This window comes from Galeopterus variegatus, unplaced genomic scaffold (assembly GCF_000696425.1).
Source record: "Galeopterus variegatus unplaced genomic scaffold, G_variegatus-3.0.2 Scaffold6496, whole genome shotgun sequence".
Classification (NCBI taxonomy): Eukaryota; Metazoa; Chordata; class Mammalia; order Dermoptera; family Cynocephalidae; genus Galeopterus; species Galeopterus variegatus.
Window position 1 is genome coordinate 84,106 of NW_007732607.1, and position 22,640 is coordinate 106,745.

Consider the following 22,640-nt stretch of genomic DNA (forward strand, 5'->3'; position numbering starts at 1 on the left):
TTTTTTTTTTTTTTTTTTTTTTGTCTTTTGTCTTTTGTCTTTTTCCATGCCCCCGTACCGGACTGGGGACCGGCAACAGGATCGCAACCCTCAGTGTTGCTCCCGCGCCTCGCTCAGCCAGTGAGCGGGAACCGGTCTGTATGTGGGATCCGAACCCTCGGGCGGGAGCGCCGCCGCGCTTCCCAAGTGGCGCACTTATCCAGTGTGCCACCGGGCCGGCCCCAAGTTTGCTCTATTTCTGATTTTGTTTGCCATATTTCTAATTTTTTTTCTAAAACTCTTGTTCTTAAACTTTTTAAAAAATTGTTTTCAAGTCTCGGTCACTTCAGTTCATAGGAGTTTTCATATGTCTAGAAATGAGTAAATTTCCACCATTATAAAGAGTACTGTCTACATTAATGATTTTACAGTGTTAAAATTAGAAATTATATTTAAGCATCCCTTAAGATATCTTTAATTACCATTTAATTTAATTTTATTTAATTTTATTATATAAATATATATATATATTTGCAAATGCTTTTACAGAGAGCCAGGAGATTTCTGCATATGTTCATTCTCTCATACCCATGAATCTAGTTCCAAACCTCAGGAGCTTCAAATAGGAGTGTGAATCAGGACAAATGGGTAGGCTCTAATTTATGGCATATTCCTGATTATAGATTTCTCTGTCTCTTAAGCCAACTCTGGTGGCAGTGTATGTCAGTTTTATCTAAAACCAGCAGCCTTAAGCCCCAAGCAAAAATGTAGCTTTTGGAGGAAAAGACAGGAAGGGTGTACAGTTGTAGTGGAGAAGGATGTGGGAATTATTCTGGACTTCGCCAGTCTACACAGTTTAGGATTAGTTCCTGTTAAAGTGAGAGAGAGAGAGAGAGAAAGAGACAGAATTCTTCCAGTATTAATGGCAATTGGAACTTATAGAAGTGCTAAGGTTTGGTTACTTAAAACACCAAAAACATCTCATGCTTTTTACTAGGTTTGAGAAAAGTAAATAGTCTATATCCAGGAATTTATTCATTTATTCAAAAATACGTATTAAACATTTGCTAGCCAGGCACTCAGCTAAGTGCTAGGTGTACAATAGTGTATTAAACAGACTTGGTTCCTGCCCTTGTGAAGTGTGCCATGAATTAGCCATTATCTCCCTTTTTCTAACTTCTGTTTATGGTTCATAAATTATGTGTATGTTTGATTCTCATATTAACAGTAGTAGTAAAGTGTCTGCATTAATTTGTCTTCTGATTTTTCAAATGTGTCAGCAATACCATTTTTAAGTGTCTTTATTAACATTAAATAAGAAAGTGATTACCACTTTCTTTAATGTGACTCCTGTACTCACAGTATCTCCTGTGCCTTAAATGTCAGTGGTTGTGAGAATAGCTTGTAGAGTTCTGCTCTTTGTAGATTTTATGCCATTGTCTATTTTCAACATATGCTTTCAGTGTCAAAGCAGCAGAGTTGTAATGAAGATGCTTTGTTGTGTTTTTTACCGTGTAAAAAGATTTTTTCCAACCATAGCATAACAGGATGTTGAATGACAGAGGTAATGTTTTTTTTTTCTGCCATAAAGGCATAATTTCCATACCAGGAATTATGCACATTTGTATGTTGGGAAAAGAGGGTTTTTACCATCTCTGTGTTGAAAGTCCATGTGGCATGAGGAAATCTTTTCCCTTGTTTTTATTTTTGTTATTGTTGATGGTGTTGCTGTCATCTTCTTAAAAATCCATATCTTCACTACAATGAGAAATATTTGCAATTGAGAAGAACCCAAGTTAAACATTTATGAATAGAGCTTGCTTAGTTATTTATCATCAGTGAAATTTTTCATCTGACTGTTTATTCACTACACTACAGAAAACATGGTCTTTGATTGTTTTTAATTATTCATTGTTTAATTCACTGAAGTGTAATGTTTCTATCTTTAAGGAGTAGTAGATTTATGGTTTTTGTGAGGTATGTGTATGTCAGTTATTGAAAATTGTGCTGTGTGTGTTCTCATGGTGTTTTTGAAGTCATGATTTTTATCTGCTTTAAATGATAACATAATAATTCTTTTTTTAATAATTAAACTAATTTAGTAAATTCAAGATGGAGGCGCTTTCCTACTGATTATGCTTCCACCTCAGAAGATGAATTTGGATCAAACCGTAATTCCCCTAAACATACCCGTCTACGTACTTCTCCAGCCCTGAAAACCACTCGCTTGCAGAGTGCCGGATCAGCCATGCCTACTAGTTCTTCGTTCAAGCACCGGATTAAAGAACAGGAAGACTACATCCGAGATTGGACTGCTCATCGAGAAGAGATAGCCAGGTTGGTTTTAAGGAGTTATCTTTAAGAGTTGAACATTTCTGTCAACATTTCAACTTGGTAACAAAACTTAGTTTTCACTTAATTTGTACTAATCCAAGAAATGAAATCCACAGGTAACAATGCACTCAGTTTTGTTGGTGGTATTACTCTCCATCCATCCAGCTTTTTTCCTTTTTTATTTTATGCCAATGCTACTAACATATTGTAGAATTAATTTATTTTGGTTTTATTTTGATTTCCCCCCCTTTAAAAAAAATTTCAGTAGAGACGTTGATGAGTAAGTATAACTTTTGAAAGGTAGTCATTATTAGCTCTCTATAATTAAGAATTGTGCAGGCAGTTTACTGATTACTTTCCTTTTAACTTCCGAAGAGGTAGTAGTATACTTGTTAGAGGTATGTTGCTAATGTTCTCTGGGGAGAATTAAAATAGGCAGATTGTCACTCATACTTCTGTGAGTTCATTAAGTACAGTTAGTTAGACTCTTTAATAAATAAATTAAAATATGATTTGTTTGAATTTTAATCTGTTTATTATAATCTTTAGATTATATATAAAAAGTAAAATTCATTGCTTCAGATAAGATTTTTAATTACTAACTTATTGGAGTTAAACACTGAAGAGAGGTTATACTCAAATAGATACTATAGTAGTTAGAATATGTGTTTTTATTTAAAGTTTGTAAGATATTTAATGTTACTGCAGTATATGCTATATTACCTAAACATTTTCAGTGGTATGCATGCTAAAATTATTTTTGCCTTTACTTCAATACCCTAATCTTCAGCTTGTATGCTTGGCAACATTACTGAAGAACTTTTGTATAGTAATAGTTCATAGATGCTTTAAAAAACAACAAACTTTTACCATAATTTAATGGTTATCTTTTTTCTTTGACTTCTGTGAATTGTGTTTTTTTCTGACTCTTTAGTTTAATATAATGGTTAGTGTTATTTTTAATGACTATTCACTTGTAATTGCTTTTATTCTTGAGAACATACCCCTCTAATCTCACTATGCTGCTTAAAACATTTTTATTTTGTCGTACAAATAGCTTTTTATAAGACTGATTATTGAAGTATTTTAAGCCAGTATTTCTAGTTAGAGGAAGGGCATACATGTGCTTTGGGGTTCATGGATCATTATGGGCCCACAAAATGCTTGTAGTGAAAGAATCTTGACACATTTTTGTTCTTCTGGCACAGCTGGCAGCAGCAGGTCTGGCTCTCATCTCACTTTTCCCCTTCCCATGGAGGAGGTGTCCAGCTCCACAAGGTCAGGTGGTGCCTGGGGAACTAGAACATGTGTCTGCCCCTCTCGGTAGACTTCTCTTATCAAGCTCTCTCTACCAAACTAGAAGGACTAAAAAACCTTTTTCTTCTGAACCAACCACCTTCCCCCCATGCCCAAATAGAAAAGAGTTCTGATACAAAGGGGTGAGGAAATAGAGGCTGTGCATTACATTTTCACCCCATTCCATTTTGTTATGTGCATTGTATTACTGTTACTGTCTATGTGTGTTTCATTATCTGTAACAGAACTCTAAGGCCAGGCTATTTAACCTCTACTTTTCATGCTTTTTCCCTCTAGTCTGTCAGTAGCGCTGTGCTAAGTAAAGTATAGAAGGAAAGAATGTTAACACTGATATTTAATGGTCCCATGGCATAGTGATAAGTTTGCTTAATGTGAGAAAATCTATTTTCACATGGCTATGAATCACAAACTGAGTAGAATGTGAGAAATAATTTTCTTTAAATGGGCTACTACTGTCACTTAAAGAAAACTCACATGCTGAAAGCAACATTTATTGAGTAATAGGTAAACTTTTATTTGGAAAGCATAATAGTGAATTTTAATTTATTATAAAAATGTTTTATGCTTCGGCATATTGTTTTTGGTTATAATTTAGGGCTATTTCACTTAACCAGCACTTTGTTAATCTGTACACAGTAATTATTTACCTGCATCTAAATTTAAAACACAAAAACAGGGTCCATCCAGAATATGAAATGTATAAGCAAAGTAAAATATATTCAGTCTTTAAATTTTATGAGGAAACTTTTCTTCCAAGTACCCCTGATACATGTGCTTTAGTAACTAATGCCTCAGTTTCTCTATTAGAACAGACATATAGATTACCTTCCAGTAAGAATTTGTTAGATTATAGTAGTTTTGTGAATATTGGGCTAAAAAGAGCTACAACACCACCTGTACAGATGACCAAATAAAATACATTTAACCTAAAAATTATACTGGAAGATTATATAATACCTATTTGAATCAGAAGGCACCCAAAGATATTTCAGTATTTTAGATTCATTATTACACATGCCATTACCATTAAATTGCATTTTTTATGAGAGTTCTATTTAACAGAATTTTATTTCAAGTGTTAGCCAGTTCATTATAGGTATTTTACATGAGAGGATTAAAGCATAAAGCCAATGTAATATTTTATCCTCATGTTGGCCGAAAGTATTATTTACAAAGGTGGCATCCTGTTCATGTCTGTTCTTCTGCAGTCCTGTTTTGGATCAAATTTACATATGCGTGAGTTCTTGATATATATATATATATAGTCCCCACCAGTTCAACGAAGAATATTTAAGCAGCTCCTGTAGGCATAACATAGTGTTTAGCCTGAGGGGACTGTGAAAATGACTTAGATATGGATGTCTTCAGAGAGTTTAGAGTCAAAGGATGGAAGCAAAGTTGTGTATGACTGATATGTCAGAATGCTATAATAGAGATTTAAAAAATGAATGAAGTTTACTCAATGATTCACTTAGGGTAGATAGCATAGTTTTTTACCCAGTAGTCCATCAGTTTTTCTCTTCCTCTTCCTGTCCCCCACCTCTGGTAACCATTCTACTCTGCTTCTATGACATATGAGAACCACTTTTTTTTTTAGATTCCTCATATGAGTGATATCATGTGGTGTTTGTCTTTTTGTGCCTGACTAAACTTCATGATGGTTTCCAGTTCCATCCATGATGCTGCAAATGATAGGATATCATTTTTTTTTTTTTTTTGGCTGAGTAGTAATCCATTGTGTATGTATTAGTCCATTTCTGTTAACTTATAACAAAATACCTGGAACTGGGTAATTTATAAGAAAATGAAATTTATTGCTTAAAGTTTCAGAAGCTGGGAAATCCAAAGTCCAGGGGACCCATCTGGTGAGGGTTTTCTTTAGGAGTCTCACGTGGCAGAAAATGGCAGAGCAGAGAAAGAGAGATAGCTCCTCATGTGCTCTCCTTTTAAAGCCCTCAGAACCACACTCATGACCACTATTATTAATCCATTCACTAGGCATGGACCTCAAAATATCACGTGGCAGAAAATGGCAGAGCAGAGAAAGAGAGATAGCTCCTCATGTGCTCTCCTTTTAAAACCCTCAGAACCACACTCATGACCACTATTATTAATCCATTCACTAGGCATGGACCTCAAAATCTAATCACCTCTTCAAGGCCCCACCTTGCAATTACCAGAACAGGATTTCCCACCTTCTTAACAGTCACAGTGGGGGCTGTTTCTAATACATAACACTTAGGACATACAATTCAAGCTTCAGGGAGTTTTGGGGGGACGTAATTCAATCCACTACAGTACTGAATTACATTTCTAGGAACACTTAAGTCAATGTATTAGGATCAGCATGAGCTGATCATGGTGATAACACATCTCCTCTATGAAAGGCATAACAAGAAGAACTGAAGATGGGGATATAGCTTCACAACAAGCCAAAGGTATTATTAAGACAATGTCCTTTCTAATAAAGAAGAAAGAAGAGATCCGGTTGAGTAGTAGTATAAACATGGTTGGTTGCTTTTAACAGCTGAGAAAAATAATCTCAAATTGATGGGCCAAAACAAGAAAAAGGCTTTAGGGGAACATGTAGTTATGAGTACTTAAACAATCTAAGCAATTTTTTAAAAATTGTAGCTTTATGATATTAAAGCCACATTTGGGTACTTCTTTTTTAGTACTAATAAGAATAGTGTATTTTATTTGTAATACAGAATAATGTATTTTATTCCCAAGTGCCTGTTAGACCTGCTAAGCATTCGTGCTCTGTGGTTAATTCCACCTGGATTGCCTCCAGACAGGGTGTTAATAATTGATCTTCACTGGTTGGGAAACTTGTAGAACTTTTTTCTCACATACAGATGGTCACAAAGGAAAAGAACTTACATGTCCTGTTTTTAGTTCTGGTTGCTGCCAGCATATGGGTACTTTCTAACTTGAGTCCCCATCTCCACCCCCACCCCCATGTGCTATTACATGGTCTCTTAAAAGTGCGTTTTTCCTAAATTATTATAAGTAATGAAAATTTTAAATTAATCTTTTGTCTTCCCTTGCCTTGTAAAACCTAAACCACTAGACTTGTTATTCTATTTGAGAGAGGGAGAGAGAAAGCTAATCACTTGGAAGCAAAAATACAAGCTAAAGCAAATATTTAATGAAACAAAACTTGTTTTTATCCACATGCTAATCGATCTTTTCTTCATAGCTTCTTTGAAATTTGGGGGGCTCATACAGGCTCCTTCACTCTTAAAAGGAACTATCACTCTTTATTTTTTGGCTTACTGGCTTTTACATCATTGCTAAGAATTGAGAGAAAGAGGGGCTGGCTGGTTAGAGTGTGGTGTTGTAACACCAAGGTCAAGGATTTGGATACCCATACCAGCCAGCTGCCAAAAAAGAGAATTGAGAGAAAGAGGGACTGTGAAATTCATCTGCTTTCTTCTTATGTGTCATGAACATGGTCCCTACTGTTTATCAGATTACACATTACCCTGGTACCTACTATTATAAGTCAGATAATTTTTATTAGTCACCTACCATGTTTGTCAGTATTGGGGAGACAAAAAACATAATACACATAGCCCATGATCTAAAGGAGTTTATAATTGATGCAAGGATTAAGAGCTAATCCATACCATTCGGAGAAACTAGGTAAAGGGCACCAAGATCTCTATTATTTCTTATAACTGCATGTGAATCTATAATTATCTCAATTAAGAATTTAATTTTAAAAACTTATCTATAAAAACAGCAAAATGCCTAAATATCATATAATATTGTGCTAAACTGTGCATATAAGTTTTAAGTGCTAATAAAATTCAGAGAAGATCAGTGAAGACCAGAGTACACAGGGAGAACTTCACGGAGGAGGAGTTTGAGCTAAACTTGGAAGGATATGTAGATAGAATTTGGAAGGTAGAAGAGGAAATGAAGGACATTCTAATGAGGTATTTCATGTAAGCAAAAGCACAGACTAAAATGAGTTGTATGTATTTCAGGAATAGTAAGGTCTAGACTGACAAAAGTGGTGGTGTATATTAGGGAGGAAGAGGAAGTAAAAGTGGGTAAGTGGGATTGAGGGCTGATGAGGAAGATTTTAAAATCCCAGAAAAATAATGAGGGAAAAAAAGGATTGATTTAAGTTTTGTAGATGACTGACATGGAATTGTTCCTTAGGGAATATTTGATTGCATATTTCAGATAACTTTTAGGAGGAAAAAAATGGTCAAAATAAGCTAGGAGTTTGTTGCACTGATACATTCATGAGCAGTTGAGAACATGGAAAAGATGATAAGCATTTGCTTGAAGAATAGATTAGAGAACACAGTGCAGGAAAAATTGATAGAACTTGGTGCCTGGGAAACGAAAAAGGATGAAAACTTGTAGATTAATCAAAAAGAGTATACACATTGTCTTATAGTCTTTTAAACACATTGGTGTTATCAGATTTGATTGTTTGAAATATTTTCTGTGAATCATCTATTACATGTCTTTTAAGTTCCTTAGAGAACAGTTATAAAGACCATTAGGGGAAAAAACAAGGTTTTGTTCTTTCCATCCTCTCTTCTTTTTAAGCTTTGAGACCTAGGAATGAGGCTCATTTCAGTAACCCAAATGTATCTTGTTATATTGTGCAGTGTTTATTCAAGTTGACATTTATGCTGATCATAGTCTTTTGTCCTTATATTTTCTTTTTCTGGTTTTCCTGAGTATCCTTCAGCAGATGTCTGATATTTTCCTCTTATACAACTTTTTTTTTCTTGCACAGCTCTTCTACATAGTATGGAAATCATAAGCTTTTCTGGAAGACTCTTAAATGTCTCTCCTTGAACTAATTTTATATTTTAACACTCTTATCATTTAAAAGCTAGACTAAATTATTTCTTTAAAAAGTCAAATCATTAAAGTTAGTTATTATTTCTTATCCAATGTTAAGGTAACTGGAGGTTTGATTTGCTGTCATCAGCTTCAGTGTTAGGATTCTAAAGCTAGTATACTTCACTAATACCCTATCAATTGCTTTTTTCCAATAATGTCAAAGAAAACTTTATTCTAGTGGTTTGTATGTGTATCCTGTGGAATGCCAGTTACATATAAGAACTTTTGAAACTTAATATGTTATTAAAAAAATAAAGGAGGTTTTTTTATAGTTAATTACCCAAGAGTGTTTATGTTGGCAGTTTAAATCAATAAAGTCTGATAGTTTGTTTCTATTACCATTATTAGATTGCACTTGCAAAGATGCATGTTTAATGGAGCATGCATTTCACTAGGACTCTAATTTTCAATATTTCCTGTAAACTTTCAATGTACCTAAAGTCTACAATTAATATATTTTTTCTAGTATACAATCCTTCAGTGAAAAAGAAAATATTTTTAATTGATTTAAATAAGAAGAGTGCTATTATTGAGATAGTTTACATAGAAAATCATAAACTTCATGACTTAAAAGTACATCCTTCATGTTATCTCACCTTTTAAAAAAATAATGCATACTTATTTCTGCAAAATTTTTGAAATTAGATCATTGGCTCTGTCACTCAGGAAGATATGAAGACTAGCACTAATGTTTTAGAATTTACTGTGGATTGAATATCCCCCCAGAACTCATAGAATCTTGACCCCCATTGTAACAGTGCAAAGAGAGTAGGAAATCTGATTGTGGTATTTGAAAGGTGGGGCCTTTAAGAGGTGATTCGATTGTGAGGACTGTGCCCTTTTGAATGGATTGATCCATTCATGGAACAATGGGTGTGGTTTTCATGGCTTTATAAGGAGGGCAGGGGAGAAGGTCAGCTCTCTCTTGCTCAGCTCATTTCTCTTGCCACATGACACCGACACCGTGTGTTCCTGTGGAAAATCACCACCACCACAAACAAGTCCCTCACTAGATGGGTCACCTGGACTGTGGACTTCCCAGCCTCCAAATCTCTAAGATAAATTTTCTTTAAATTTCTTTATAAATAGGTAAGATTTCTTTATAAATTACTTAGTTTCAGGTACTCTGTTATAAGAAACAGAAACAGATTGGTACAGAACTTAACCCTTAATTTATGTTTCATTTCTTTGGGATTGTTGTTTCATCCAAATTTTGTAATAAGGAAAATGGAGTTAAATGTGAAAATAATCTAATAGGTTTTCAAATTGACAAGCTTCAATTTTTATTGTTATTGCAAAGAAAGCAGATAGATTGCAAAACCCCGAATAAAATGTTTATGTTATTTAAAAATTTCCGCCTGTAGCAGATTTTAAAGGACTAGAGAATGAGAATAGAAATGGGTTGTAGGCTTAGAGATTAAAGAACAGGCACAGATACAAGAGGTGTAAAGAAGTTCATGATTATAAAATATCCCAATAAGTGTAATCTAGAAACATATTAATTTGAAACCTTACATTTAGCAACCATATGAATAGATTCATGCTCTGTATTTAATCATAAATCTCCTATTTCTATTTGGAAGATGTCCATAACTTTGGGGTTTTTTCCTGATAATTTCGTTTGCCTTTTAGAATTTTTTAAATTGAAAAATAATTGATTACACATATTTGTGGGGTACAGAGTTGAATATGAATACCTATGTACAACGTGTGATGATCAAATCAGGATAATTAGCATGCTCATCATTACCAAATACATTTCTTGTGTCCATTAACCAATTTTTTGCTAGTCCCCCTCTCCCTCTTCCTTTCCCACCTATAGTAACCACAGCTCTGTCCTCTCCTTCTAAAAGTTCAATGCATTATGGTGATTGTTCTTCCTGCCCTTCCTTCATCTCTCCCTCCTTCTCTCCCTCCTTCTCTCCCTCAGTGTGGTTTTGATTTGCATTTCCCTCATGATTACTAATGTTGAGCATTTTTCCATGTACCTGTTGGTCATTTACATATCCTCTTTTGAGAAATGTCTGTTCAGTTCCTTTGCCCATTCTTTAATCAGGTTATTTACTTTTTTATGTTAATTTGTTTGAGTTCCTTGTATATTCTGGATATTAATCCCTTGTCTGATGTATAGTTTGCAAATATTTTCTCCCATTCTGTAGGCTGTCTTTTTGCTCTGTTGACTGTTTTCTTTGCTGTGCAGAAGCTTTTTAACTTGCTTTAGTAGATGCTGAGATTTTTAAGCGATGTGTGTTTAAATTAATGATCTATATGAGTATTGTTGAGTCAGCTTTAAGATAGGAATTGCCTATCTTAAAACAACTGGCATATACACAACTTACTTTCAAATGAAAAGAATGCATTTTGGGTGCTTACTGCCTGTCTTAGTCCATTTTGTGCTTCATAACAGAATACCACAGACCGTGTAATTTATAAACAATAGAAGTTTATTTGGCTCATGGTTCCAAAGGCTGAGAAGTACAAGATCAAAGGGCTACATATTGCTGCATCATAACATGGTGGGAGGCATCACATGGCTAGAGAGTGTTTGCCAGAGAGCAAGAGGTCAAACTTGCTACCTCAGACCTTTTTATAGTTGGTATTAATCTAGTTATGCCACTTACTATTTGTGACATTGGCCAAAAAATGTCATATGACTTCCTTTAAACCTCATTTTCCTCATTTGTAAAATAAGGCAATTAATACCTCTCTTACAGGGTGGTTGTGAGAATTAAATGAGTTGATGAATGTAACGATTCTTTATAATATACTCATTATATTATAATAGTGTCTGCTTTTTCACTGTTGTAGCCCTTAGGACCTAGCACAGTGCCTGGCACATAATAAAGGATTAGTAAATATTTGTTGGTGTTCTTCATACCTTTCTGTATTTGTAAACAAAAGAGAAATTAACCATCTGTCATTTTTTATAAAGTTTATAGGTTAATTGACCGTAAATTGCTCCTGTTCATCCATGAGTGTCAACTTAGCATCTCTTTTTAAATCTATTAAATTTTTATGCAATTACTACATTCTTTGAAAGTCTTTCAAACTCACATAAAAATATTACTTTGTACTTACTTTGGATTTTGAAGTTGTAGAAGCTTTCACATATACTTTTAAGAACATCCTGTCATTCCAAAGCCTTCCCTGTAAAGGTAGCCAAATTGAGTTTATGTGCAGCAAATGCATAACTTGGAAATCTTTCATGTCTCATTGAGTTGAAATATTTTTTGAGAAACACAGGAATACTAATGTAATTTTGGAAGTCTCTCCCTTTTAAAAAAAAGGTAAAAGAAAAATGTCTGTTTTCTCCTTTCATTATCACTAGTAACAGTTATTTTAGTTCTTCGGTTCATGTGGCTGAAAACACAAATGTCTTTAATGGCTTCATGGAAATGAGCACTAACCCTGGGATGTGGTCCTGCCTTAGCTACTTCTAGCTTGTGTTGTCATGAGCAAGCCACTCAGCTGCACTTAGAATGTGTCCTCCTTAATAAAATCAGATTAGTCCTACCTTGCAAGAACTTTGTGAGCCTCAAATGACATAATATGTACAAGAAAGTGTTGTACATAGTGTAAAGTGCTGTGTCATAGATCTTAACTTCTTGGCTGTCTTATTAAGTTTATGGAACCCTTCTCAGAATGTTTCCAAGTGTATAAATGTAAAGTACTTAGAGTTACAAAGAAATCCAATTATATTGAAATACAGTTATCAAAATATTTTAAATTAATATATGGTTCTTTATTAACATTAAATAAAACATTATTGTTGTGGGTTTAGTGACTGCAGTAATTTTGAAGTAGGGATGACCATAATAATGTTTTGAGATACCAGTAACAACTATAACGTGATTTCTGTTGGTGACAAAAAACACTAGAATTGCTAATACCACTGTGGTTTATTACCTATATTTATAATTGAAAGAAATGCTAAGCATCAGTTAGAGGTTAGTGAAAATAACATTATAATTGTTTTTTCTCATCCAAGTTCAGAGACTCTTTGAATTTTGTCCATCACCTCTAGGTTTAAGAACCCGTGTGATATATTAATGCTAAGCATTAGCATTAACAGTCTATTTTTAAAGATATATCTCTGTGTTCATGGGTGTTTAAATATATTTTTCAAGGTGATATCTTGTAGGTTATTTGGAATTTCATTTCATTAATATTAATTTTTGGAATTAAAATTTAAGACTTTGGGGTCTCAAAACAGTTAATAGCATCGTCAAAGAAGTCAAAAAGTTTTGGATATAAGTTTTTAATTAGATACAGAACTTATGTAACTGATTGTGTCATAAATGATTGTTTCTAGAGCTGTTATATAAAAGGGATTAAACTTATTTTCTAAAATTATTACCAGGATCAGCCAAGATCTTGCTCTTATTGCTCGGGAGATCAACGATGTAGCAGGAGAGATAGATTCAGTGACTTCATCAGGCACTGCCCCTAGTACCACAGTAAGCACTGCTGCCACCACCCCTGGCTCTGCCATAGACACTAGAGAAGAGGTAGGAGATCTTCATGGAGAAATGCATAAGGTTCTTCTTTTCTTTATTTCTTTTGCTTTTAGCTTTTTCTTAGTTTATTTTAGTTATATCCACCCTCCCTGTTTGCATGAAGCTCTGCATTTTCCATCTTTGCTCTTAACAAATTTCTTTTATGTTTTTGTAACAAAACTAGTTGAAAAAAAAAAGAACTAGTAAAGGCTAACATTTGGTCTACTATTAACATGAAGCTGGAAAACCATTTAAAATAAGTACTTTGCCTGCTAATTCCTGGTCCATAGCTTCACTTTCACTTGAAATGTGAATATGAATAGTATCTGAAAAGCAACCAAAATTTGATAAATTATTGTATAGGTTCTTTAAAGTTTGATTATGAAAATATTCCAATTGAAAAGGTATTTTTATTGCTAGTTAATTAGGAGATATCTCTGATAGCAGGGAAAAGTTCTACAGTTTTCACTACTTTAAATCTGTTTATGAATACACACACACACACACACACACACAGGATATTTTGAAAGTTGAAATACATATATGTATATATACATACACACAAAAAAACAAATATTCAGAATTACCCATCTAAAACCAGGGCGTCCTACAGTATACTTTCAGGGTCACCATTTACATAATATTGTCAAGACAGTGCCTTTCACATGTAATATAAAATTAATGGTACTCTCTGGCCATGTTGGCTATTTTGATCTGGGGCAGAAATGTAAGCAAAGGATTGGCATTTAAAAGAATGAATTTCTGTGATCAGGGGTTGGCAAACGATGGCCTCACTTCCTGTTGTTATATGACCTAAAAGCTAGGAATGGTTTACATTTTTAAATGGTTGAAAAAAAAATCAAAAGAAGAATAATTTCTGACATGAAAAGTGTCCGAAATTCAAATTTCAGTGTCCGTAATAAACTTTTATTAGAACACAGCCACACTCATTTGTGTAACTATCATCTCTGGCTTTTTGTGTACCACAGTGGCAGGACCCAAGTAGTTGAGGCAGAGACTATATGGCTGCAAAGCCTGAAATATTTATTATCTGTCCCTTTATAGGAAAGGTTTGCCAGCCCCTGATATTGATGATTCTACTTTTTAAATGAATAGTAACTTAATAAAATAATGTTCTAAATAGTAGCCAAAAATGGCTAGCCTTTTTGACAAATTTAATTCTGGCAAACTGTACTGATAATATTTTCTTCAGTTGCTTTTTGTCACATTCATTCTTTAGTTCTTTAATGGTCACTTTTTTGTTTGTTTTTTTCTTCATGTGTTGTCTCATTTAATAAGTGATATTTCATCAATCTGTGTAGAGTTTTGTTACCACATTGATCAAATGTAACTGTATATAAAATAATCCTTATTGGTGAAAAATAAAAGTATCTTCTTGGTGGCAAGACATACACAATTCTGGTACATTTAAAATGATGAAGATATTATTTTCTCAGCTTTCTAACTAAATTTTACCTAACATTATAATACATTCACTCAGAGCCAGTAAAATTACTCAAACATTTCATTGAATCGACTTCCATTTCCTTTTTGTTTTATTTTAGAATATTGTACTAGAGTTTATCTTCTCTTCAGTAAACCTGAGTTACTTAGTATTCTATGTTCGTAATTTGTACTGTAGATGGCAGTATATCATTTTTACTGGAAAATGTAGTTTCTGTAGCATTGTTAAAAGTTTATTTGACAAAGACCAAAATACTTATTTTGTGGATTTAAAAAAATTTTTCCTTTTGTAAACTTAATTGGACTTTGCAATTTATGTATCTTGTGAAGAAATTTGGCACCTGGATTTGGGGACGAAAAAAAGGAAAAAACAAGATAGGAAACTAAAAGAAAAAGAAACATTATTTATACTGGTAAGGCAATGTGAGTAAAATGAACTCATTGTCCATCTATAATGATTCAGTTTTTTCAATTTACTGTCTGTTTTCCATTTGGAGAAAATCTTATCCATGGAAGAATCGAATTTAATATAGTTACATGTTTTGGATTTTGAAAATAAAATCTATGTAGGCGAACATCTGTTTTATAAAGGAAATACCTTTGAAGTGCTTATAAAGAGAAAGAATAATTGGTTTATTGAAGATGTCATGCTTCTATTATTACTTGAGAATGGAATAACATCTGTCTAATCATAAAAATTATGCCAGTATCTGTACTTTTCCAGATTACTCTGTTCTCATAAGGGTTTGTTTTTGTCCTGTTAGTTGGTTGATCGTGTTTTTGATGAAAGTCTCAACTTCCGAAAGATCCCTCCATTAGTTCATTCTAAAACACCAGAAGGAAACAATGGTCGGTCTGGTGATCCAAGACCTCAACCAACAGAACCTCCTGATCACTTAACAATTACAAGGCGGAGAACCTGGAGCAGGGATGAAGTAAGTAAACCATGAGCTTGAACATATGGCAGAGGAGGCATGTTCCTTAGTGGGAAAAGGAGGAACTTTTCAATAAATGGGGCTGGGAAAAAAGTGGTTATCCTTATAGACAGAATGAAATTTCATCCCAACATCACACTATATACAAATAAATAACTCCAAATTAATTGTGTTCTTAAATGGCAAAAGCAAAACTAAAACTTTTAATAAAAAATTAAATGTCTTTTAACATTGTTGTAGGAAATGATTTCTTAAAACCCCCCAAAAGTTTTCACTTTAAAAGGTTGATAAACTTGCATATATTAAAATTAAGGACTTTTGTTTATCAAAAAATACTTTCAGGAATGTGAAAAAAGTTACACATTTTTGCAAAACATACAGCCTACAAAGGATTAGAACAGAATATATAAAGAACCCCTGCCAATCAATAAAGAAGATGAAAACAACTTGAAGGAAAAATCTGCAAAAGACATGAACAGCATTTCATTAAAGAGAAAATACATAGGGCATACAAACTGTAAAGAGATGTTCAAATTTATGAGGGTTCAAAGAAATGCATTTCAAGACTACAGCAGATTATAATATAACCATTCAATTGGCAACAAATTAAGAAGTATTAAATCTTATGTGTTGGAGAAGATGTGGATACGTACGCTTTCTTATGGGTTGCTGGTGGAAGTTAAATCACTGCAGTCACTCTGGAAAACAGTTTGACATTATCTCCTAAAGTTAAACAGAAAGATACCACATGATGTAGCAGTTCTTTTGCTTGTATGTGCACAAGAGAAACCCTTTCCCATTGACAGCGTGCAAAAGAATATTTATAGTAGAATTGTTGACAGTAACAAAAACTTGGAAGCTAAGTGTTTGTCACCAGAAAAGTGAATATGTAAACTCGTATATTCACAAATTGAACAATTCTAGAGTAATCAAAACAAACTACAGCAATATGCAACAATATGGATGAATTTTAGCAATATAACATTAAATGAAAAAAGTAAGTCCCAAAAGATTATAAGTAATGTGATTCTTTGTCATAAATTTTTTAAAAAATCAAAATATATATTTAGGACAGAAATAAATCTAACAAATGATATAAAAAGGAAAGCAAGGGAATGTTGAATGGAATTCAGGATATTTTGTTTACCTGGGTGGGTGAGGCAGAAGGTGGAGTGGAGAAAACTATATGAATAGAGATAGATATATCAGTGAGCTTTTTCTGCATAACAACCAACCACAAAAATCTCAGTGGTAGAGAGCATTAAGCATTTCTTTATCACTAAGTGGTACTCCTCAGCTGTGCTCAGCTGGACAATTAGAAGTTGCAGATAGGATCCAGGTTTGCTCCATGTGTCATATTGGTTGGACTAGAGAGCTAGCTAGGGCTTGTTCTTGTTGTGGTAATATCAGAAACACAAGAGAGCAAGCCCCACCTTGCAAGCACATTTAAAATCCTGTCTTGTGTCATGTCTACCAATATTCCATTGGCCAAAGCAAGCCACATGGCTAAGGCCAAAGGCAGAGGATAGTGAAGTATCTTCCTCCAGTGGGGGTAGACATGGAAGGAGTGAATATTTTTTGAATAATAGATACTCTGCCACATTGATTGTTGATAGGTCCTAGCTGTTGTTTTGGGTGGCATATTCATTATTACAATGTTAAAGAGAAAGAAAGAAAAAGTGGTCTATGTTGGACCAGTGATATATGTTATGAACCAAGAATGTGAATATGTTATGAACCAAAAATTGCGATTAATCCTGTGTACCTGCATACCAATGTAGATAAAAATTATTAAACTGTCTTTAAAAAATGAATGTAGCAGTGAGAAATCAAGGAAAGATAGGCTTATTGAAACGGTTTATGTTAATGGAGAATAGTGAAGGAGTTTGGGGAAAAATTCATGGATGTAAAGGAGTTTCTTCGCCAAGGGATGGTTACTTCAAACAGCACCGAGGAAAGAGTAAATGGAGGAACAACACGCAAAGGTGGTCCAGGCTCAGGGGGATGATAGAGGAAGCATGTAAAAAGGCACAGTTGATAAGGGATTGATCATAGGTCGATATCTGTGGATCCTTGGATTCAAGGAACAGGATCTGAAAGTTAGCATGTAAGAATAAGTATGTTTGTAATAGTACTGAGTAGAAAAAGATCCACCTGATGGAAAAGCATGTAACTAGCTCCAAAGTTGCGATTGCACTATAACTAAATAGTTTTGCAACATTCTGTTTCCTGGCCTGATAGTTGATTTGTTCTTTGTATCGGAAAAGCTACCATTCTCTAAGCTTACCTATAATCATTCTGTCCTGAGGTCTAGGAAGAAATTCCTGTAAATGTAATAAAACCAGGTAAAAGAAGTTTGTGTTTTTAAAGAGGATGGACACATCTAAATTGATAGTTATGTCAAGGTTGATATCAGAAATGTATTTAATATATCATGACAGTGAACTACATTTGGTTGGGTTAGAAGAGAGAGATATTCTTATTCTCTATTATCTTTCCTTAGACTATCCTGCCCTTTCTCGCTCATTCCTAATTTGTATGTTTTCCACCCTTAGTTGGCTTGTTTCTGCAAGACCCATGAAATACCATTATGCCCATTTATCCTTTCTTTGCCTTTATGTTGCTTTTCACATCCCTAAAAACCTTTATCCTCCATTATTTCAAACCTTTGCCATTCTCAAGTTCCAGATTTTCCACAAGCACTTCCCTATTTATGCTACCCCTCACTGGACTACCTTTCGTTAGAATTCCTACAGCACCGAATCATAAAATTTAGCACTTATTTACATCCTTTCTTATAAATATTTAGTAGTATTTCCTGTATATTACTATTATCTCCCCCACTTGTCCTCAAAGCTTCTTAGCATCCAAGGCCATATCTTATTTTCTAGTTTTTTTCAGAGTCTAATAACAGTTCTGACATTATATGGAGCTGATTTTGGAACCTACGTCTAGATTTCAGTGCAGCCCTTTTTCTAGCATACTGCATTAGCTTTGCCTTTCATGATTTAGCACAGGGCTCGGCAAACTACAGCCCACAGGCCAAGTCCAGCCTGCCACCTGTTTTGTAAATAAAGTTTTATTGCAACACATCCATGCCCATTCATTTGCATATTATCTATGGCTGCTTTCACTCCCCAGTGGGAGAGTTGAGGAGTTGTGGCAGAGACCATATGGACTTCAAGACCTAAAATTTTCACCATCTGGCTCTTTACAAAGGTTTGCTGACCCTTGGTTTTGCCCATGAATATCAGCTGGCCTGGTACTACTCCCCATCACAAAAACTTATTATTTTCAGTAAATTTAAAAATATTTATCTTTCCCACTGGACTCTGTCCTGGAGAGCAAGGATTGTACCCTTCTTGATTTCTGTATTCATACAAGAGTTCTTCAAAAAGTTGTGGAAAGATTTGTATTATATTTTAATTCTATTTTTCCACTTCTTTTTGAAGTACCCTCGTGGAAGAATAAATAATAAATTTCGTCCTGTTGTTTATGTCATCCTTTTTGTGATTGTTTGAATTGGAAGTATGAGTCATGATAATAATTGAAGGTAGGATAAAATGGATTGGTTTTTGAATGTGGTATGACCAAAATAATATAGAAACTTGACATATTATTTAACAAAGGAACTGTCATTAGTAGTGTTTCTTTCTCTTTTTCAATTTAATTACACATTATTCCTATTACATTCTTCATTTTTTTTTTAATTAAAATTAGCGTAAATACTAAATGTCCCTAAGTATATTGTGTTGTGAGTAGTGTTCTGCGTACTTATATAATACAGTGGTAATATCTTAATCGACTTTTTTCTTTGGATGTTTCAGGTCATGGGAGATAATCTGCTGCTATCATCTGTCTTTCAGTTCTCTAAGAAGATAAGACAATCTATAGATAAAACAGCCGGAAAGATCAGGTACTTTTTGTTACTCCAGCCTCCTTGCCTATATTATTAACAGTCACCTTTTTCACTTTTCAAGCTTGCTACCACATCTGTTAGGAACTAGTAAAGTCAGTGGAGCTGAATCTTACTGCTACCACTACCATGTTCCTTACTTTTTAGATAAAAGTAATAATTAAAGCTGAGCAGCATAAAGGGATAAAAAGAGAAACAAATAGCCTGGATAACTGGTCCCTTTATAATTGAGAATTAACAGCTGCAGTCACTGAACTTAGTTTTATTAATAACCAGAAACATTTTGCTTTTCCACAAAATAATAGTAAATATTTTAAATTAACAGACACTTGGGGCTTCCTTTGCAAGACTCAAACTTTTCTCTAGTTTCATTTCCCTCATCAGTAAAGGGACAGTATGTGAGCTCTTGTAAGACTCAGAAAATTTATGACAGTCGCTTGAAAATTAAAATGCTGTATGGACTGTGCAGTTTTAGTTCCACATTTTTTAATACCTTTGTTACTTATTTATGTTGAATTATGATAATTTTTCAATATCTGACCCTTTCACTAGCCTGAATCATGGGCAGAGAGACTATGTTGTGTTGAACATTATGTCCTCAGTTCCCTGCCTTGACGTACATACTCCGTAAATATTTGTTGAAATGAGTAGTTGAAAGAAATAGCTTTGTTTCTTTTAGCTTGACAGCTTCTAGAAAAGAGTCATTGAAAAGAGAGCTTGGGGTACTTTATTAATGAACTTTTAGGGAGCAAAAGAGGTGGAAGAAAAAGGGATCTAATAACATGTAGAATGAGGAGACAGCCTGATAGACAGAAGACTTGAGGATGTGTTTCAGTTTTGCCACTTGCGGTGCGACCTTGAACAAGCTACCGTTTGTCTCCCAGCCCCCGTTTTCCTCATCTCATTTGGGAATAGATACACTTTCACTGTCAGCTCACAGGGTTGTTGTGAGAAGAAGAAAATAAAGTTATTTCTCACTCTTGTACACATATGTATAGCCTATTTATTTTTTTAAACTATAATATCACCTCTCTGCTTTTTGTTGCTTTTTTCAGAGTTAAATTTCCACCTTTGTAATAAATGTCTTCTCCTTGGGAATAATTTTGTCTCAAAGTATATCTCTATCAAGTACTTTTTTACAACTTTAAATTCATTAGTAATTCTAAGCATAGACTTATAGACTTTATGTAACAATAGTTACTTCAGAAATCCATTGATGTTGCAGCTTAATTTATTTTTCATTCCTATAATTAAATTTTTAAAATATAATGAAACCATTTCTGAACATAATTCATGAATTGTAATGTTCCACACAAATATAATTTTATATTGTTTTTATGTTGAAATAACATATTTCATCAGTGTTTGAAGAGTACCAATAAGCATGGTAAAAACACATTGAACATTATTTTTGTTTAATTGTAAGACTAAGTTAATCTAGTTAATTTATCTAGCTTAAAAGAAGCCATTAAGATTACTTTTTTCGAAAACTATTTCAAAAGTATCATTTAAAAATTATGTCTAAGGTATTCTTTGAAAACAACCACTTAAGAAATGTTTTAAGCCACTATAAAAGCAGTTTGCATCTTTCAGTTGAATTTAGGAATTTAGAAGGATGACCTATACAGGTAAATTTTGCTTGACATGTTAAGAAATGGATTGAGCTTTCTTTTATATCTTGAGCCCTTATCTTTATATTCCTTAAAAAATATACCAGACTCTCTTTCACTTTACTGTCTTCTAGAAGAATATTAATCTAAAATCACTTTATTGCCTTCTAGAAGAATATTGATCTAAAATTTATATTGAATAGTATAGTCTGCTTTGTCCTGTTTTTCTTTTTCTTTTCAAATTTATATTTTTTTAACCAAAGTAATACATAAACATGGTTTAAAATGCAAATATTTCAGAAAATATACATATTATATATATAATATCTATTATTATGTGTGTGTGCATGTGTGTGTCTATATATATATATATATATAAATATTTTTTCTTCCTCCAGGTTCATTTCTCAAAGGCTTATATAAAAGATCATACTATATACTCTTCTGTACCTTGTTGTCTTTTCCTTAATAATCTTTATTTTTTCAAAAGAGTATCAAAAGAAGTGTATCAGCAGCCCCTCCAAGTTTGGTTGGAATATGAGGCTTACTGCTTTAATAATTAAAAAGCTTTTTTTAAGGAATATCTTATATGTACAGCTTTAAAAGTTATTTTAATGAGTATCATTATGTTACCATTCATTGTTTTTTCAAGATTAATTTGTCCTTATCAATTCTTACATATCCCTATGAGTTTTAAATAAACTCAATTTTCCACAGAAAATTTAATATTCAGTCATTAGCAAGTAGTTATGAAGTACATTGTAGGCATTTATACTTAAACATTGACAAAAGAAAGACCTGCCCTGTCATGGAATTTACATTCTAGCTTATTTATTTGAATAAGTCAACTTGTGTTAAGTTAGCTATTTCTGCTACCTACACATGATTTGTCTTAGTTTCATTTTTCCATTGAATATTATCTGTATTTTACTATCCACAATTTCTATTCCCACTGAAGCCCAATCACCCCCTTTTCTTTTTCTTTTTACTAAAACTACTCGTTACATAGAAAAGATAAAAATATAATAACAATATTTCAAGCTTAAATTTGAACATTATTAAATTTAAAAATTTAAAGTTTATAATTGGTTTTAGAGAAATTAGTTGCATGCTATTTATAAATAACATATTTTATAAATTCTGACTGGGCTTTTAAATGAATCCATTGTTTTTATTTTACTCATATTCAGTGATTAAGTAACTATCACCCTAATATTGTTGTAGATGAGGAATGTACAAGCTTCCCTTAATGACCACATCACTCCCAAGTTTGCTGATCCCATCTTCACAAGAAAGCTCTACTTCACCATGACAGCACATCCACCTGGGTTTGCTAATACAGCATACGGCTGGTGACAAATGCAGTCTACCATTCCCTGGGGTAGAACCCAGCTGAAATTTGTAGGATAAAAAAAATTTAAGCTTAACTAATTAGTTACTACACGTGAATCAACAAATCTGTAGGCACTAATCACATGCCTATTTATTAATACCAAGAGTCATGCCTTAGATTTGGCTCAAATATTCAATGTAGTTGAAGATAATATGTACCATATTGAATTAATATGTACCATTTAATGTACATTACCCTTTTTTTGGTAATTATTGTACCATTTTGAATTAATTTCACTAAAGTTATTTTCTTTCCCCCGCCCCCCTTTTTTTGTCTTTTTTCGTGACCGGCAACGGATCGCAACCCTCAGTGTCGCGCCCG

The 22,640-nt window shown here is 33.5% G+C and overlaps 1 protein-coding gene across 1 annotated transcript in view; it reads left to right on the forward strand.

The window, feature by feature from the left end:
* Positions 1–22,640, forward strand: part of CEP170 (centrosomal protein 170kDa) — a 103,210-nt gene that overhangs the window by 72,329 nt on the left and 8,241 nt on the right. Inside the window, exons 12-15 of the mRNA XM_008590953.1 lie at positions 2,082–2,316; positions 12,866–13,013; positions 15,230–15,400; positions 19,228–19,316. Coding sequence (XP_008589175.1) covers positions 2,082–2,316; positions 12,866–13,013; positions 15,230–15,400; positions 19,228–19,316 — 643 coding nt within the window. The remainder of the gene's footprint in view (positions 1–2,081; positions 2,317–12,865; positions 13,014–15,229; positions 15,401–19,227; positions 19,317–22,640) is intronic.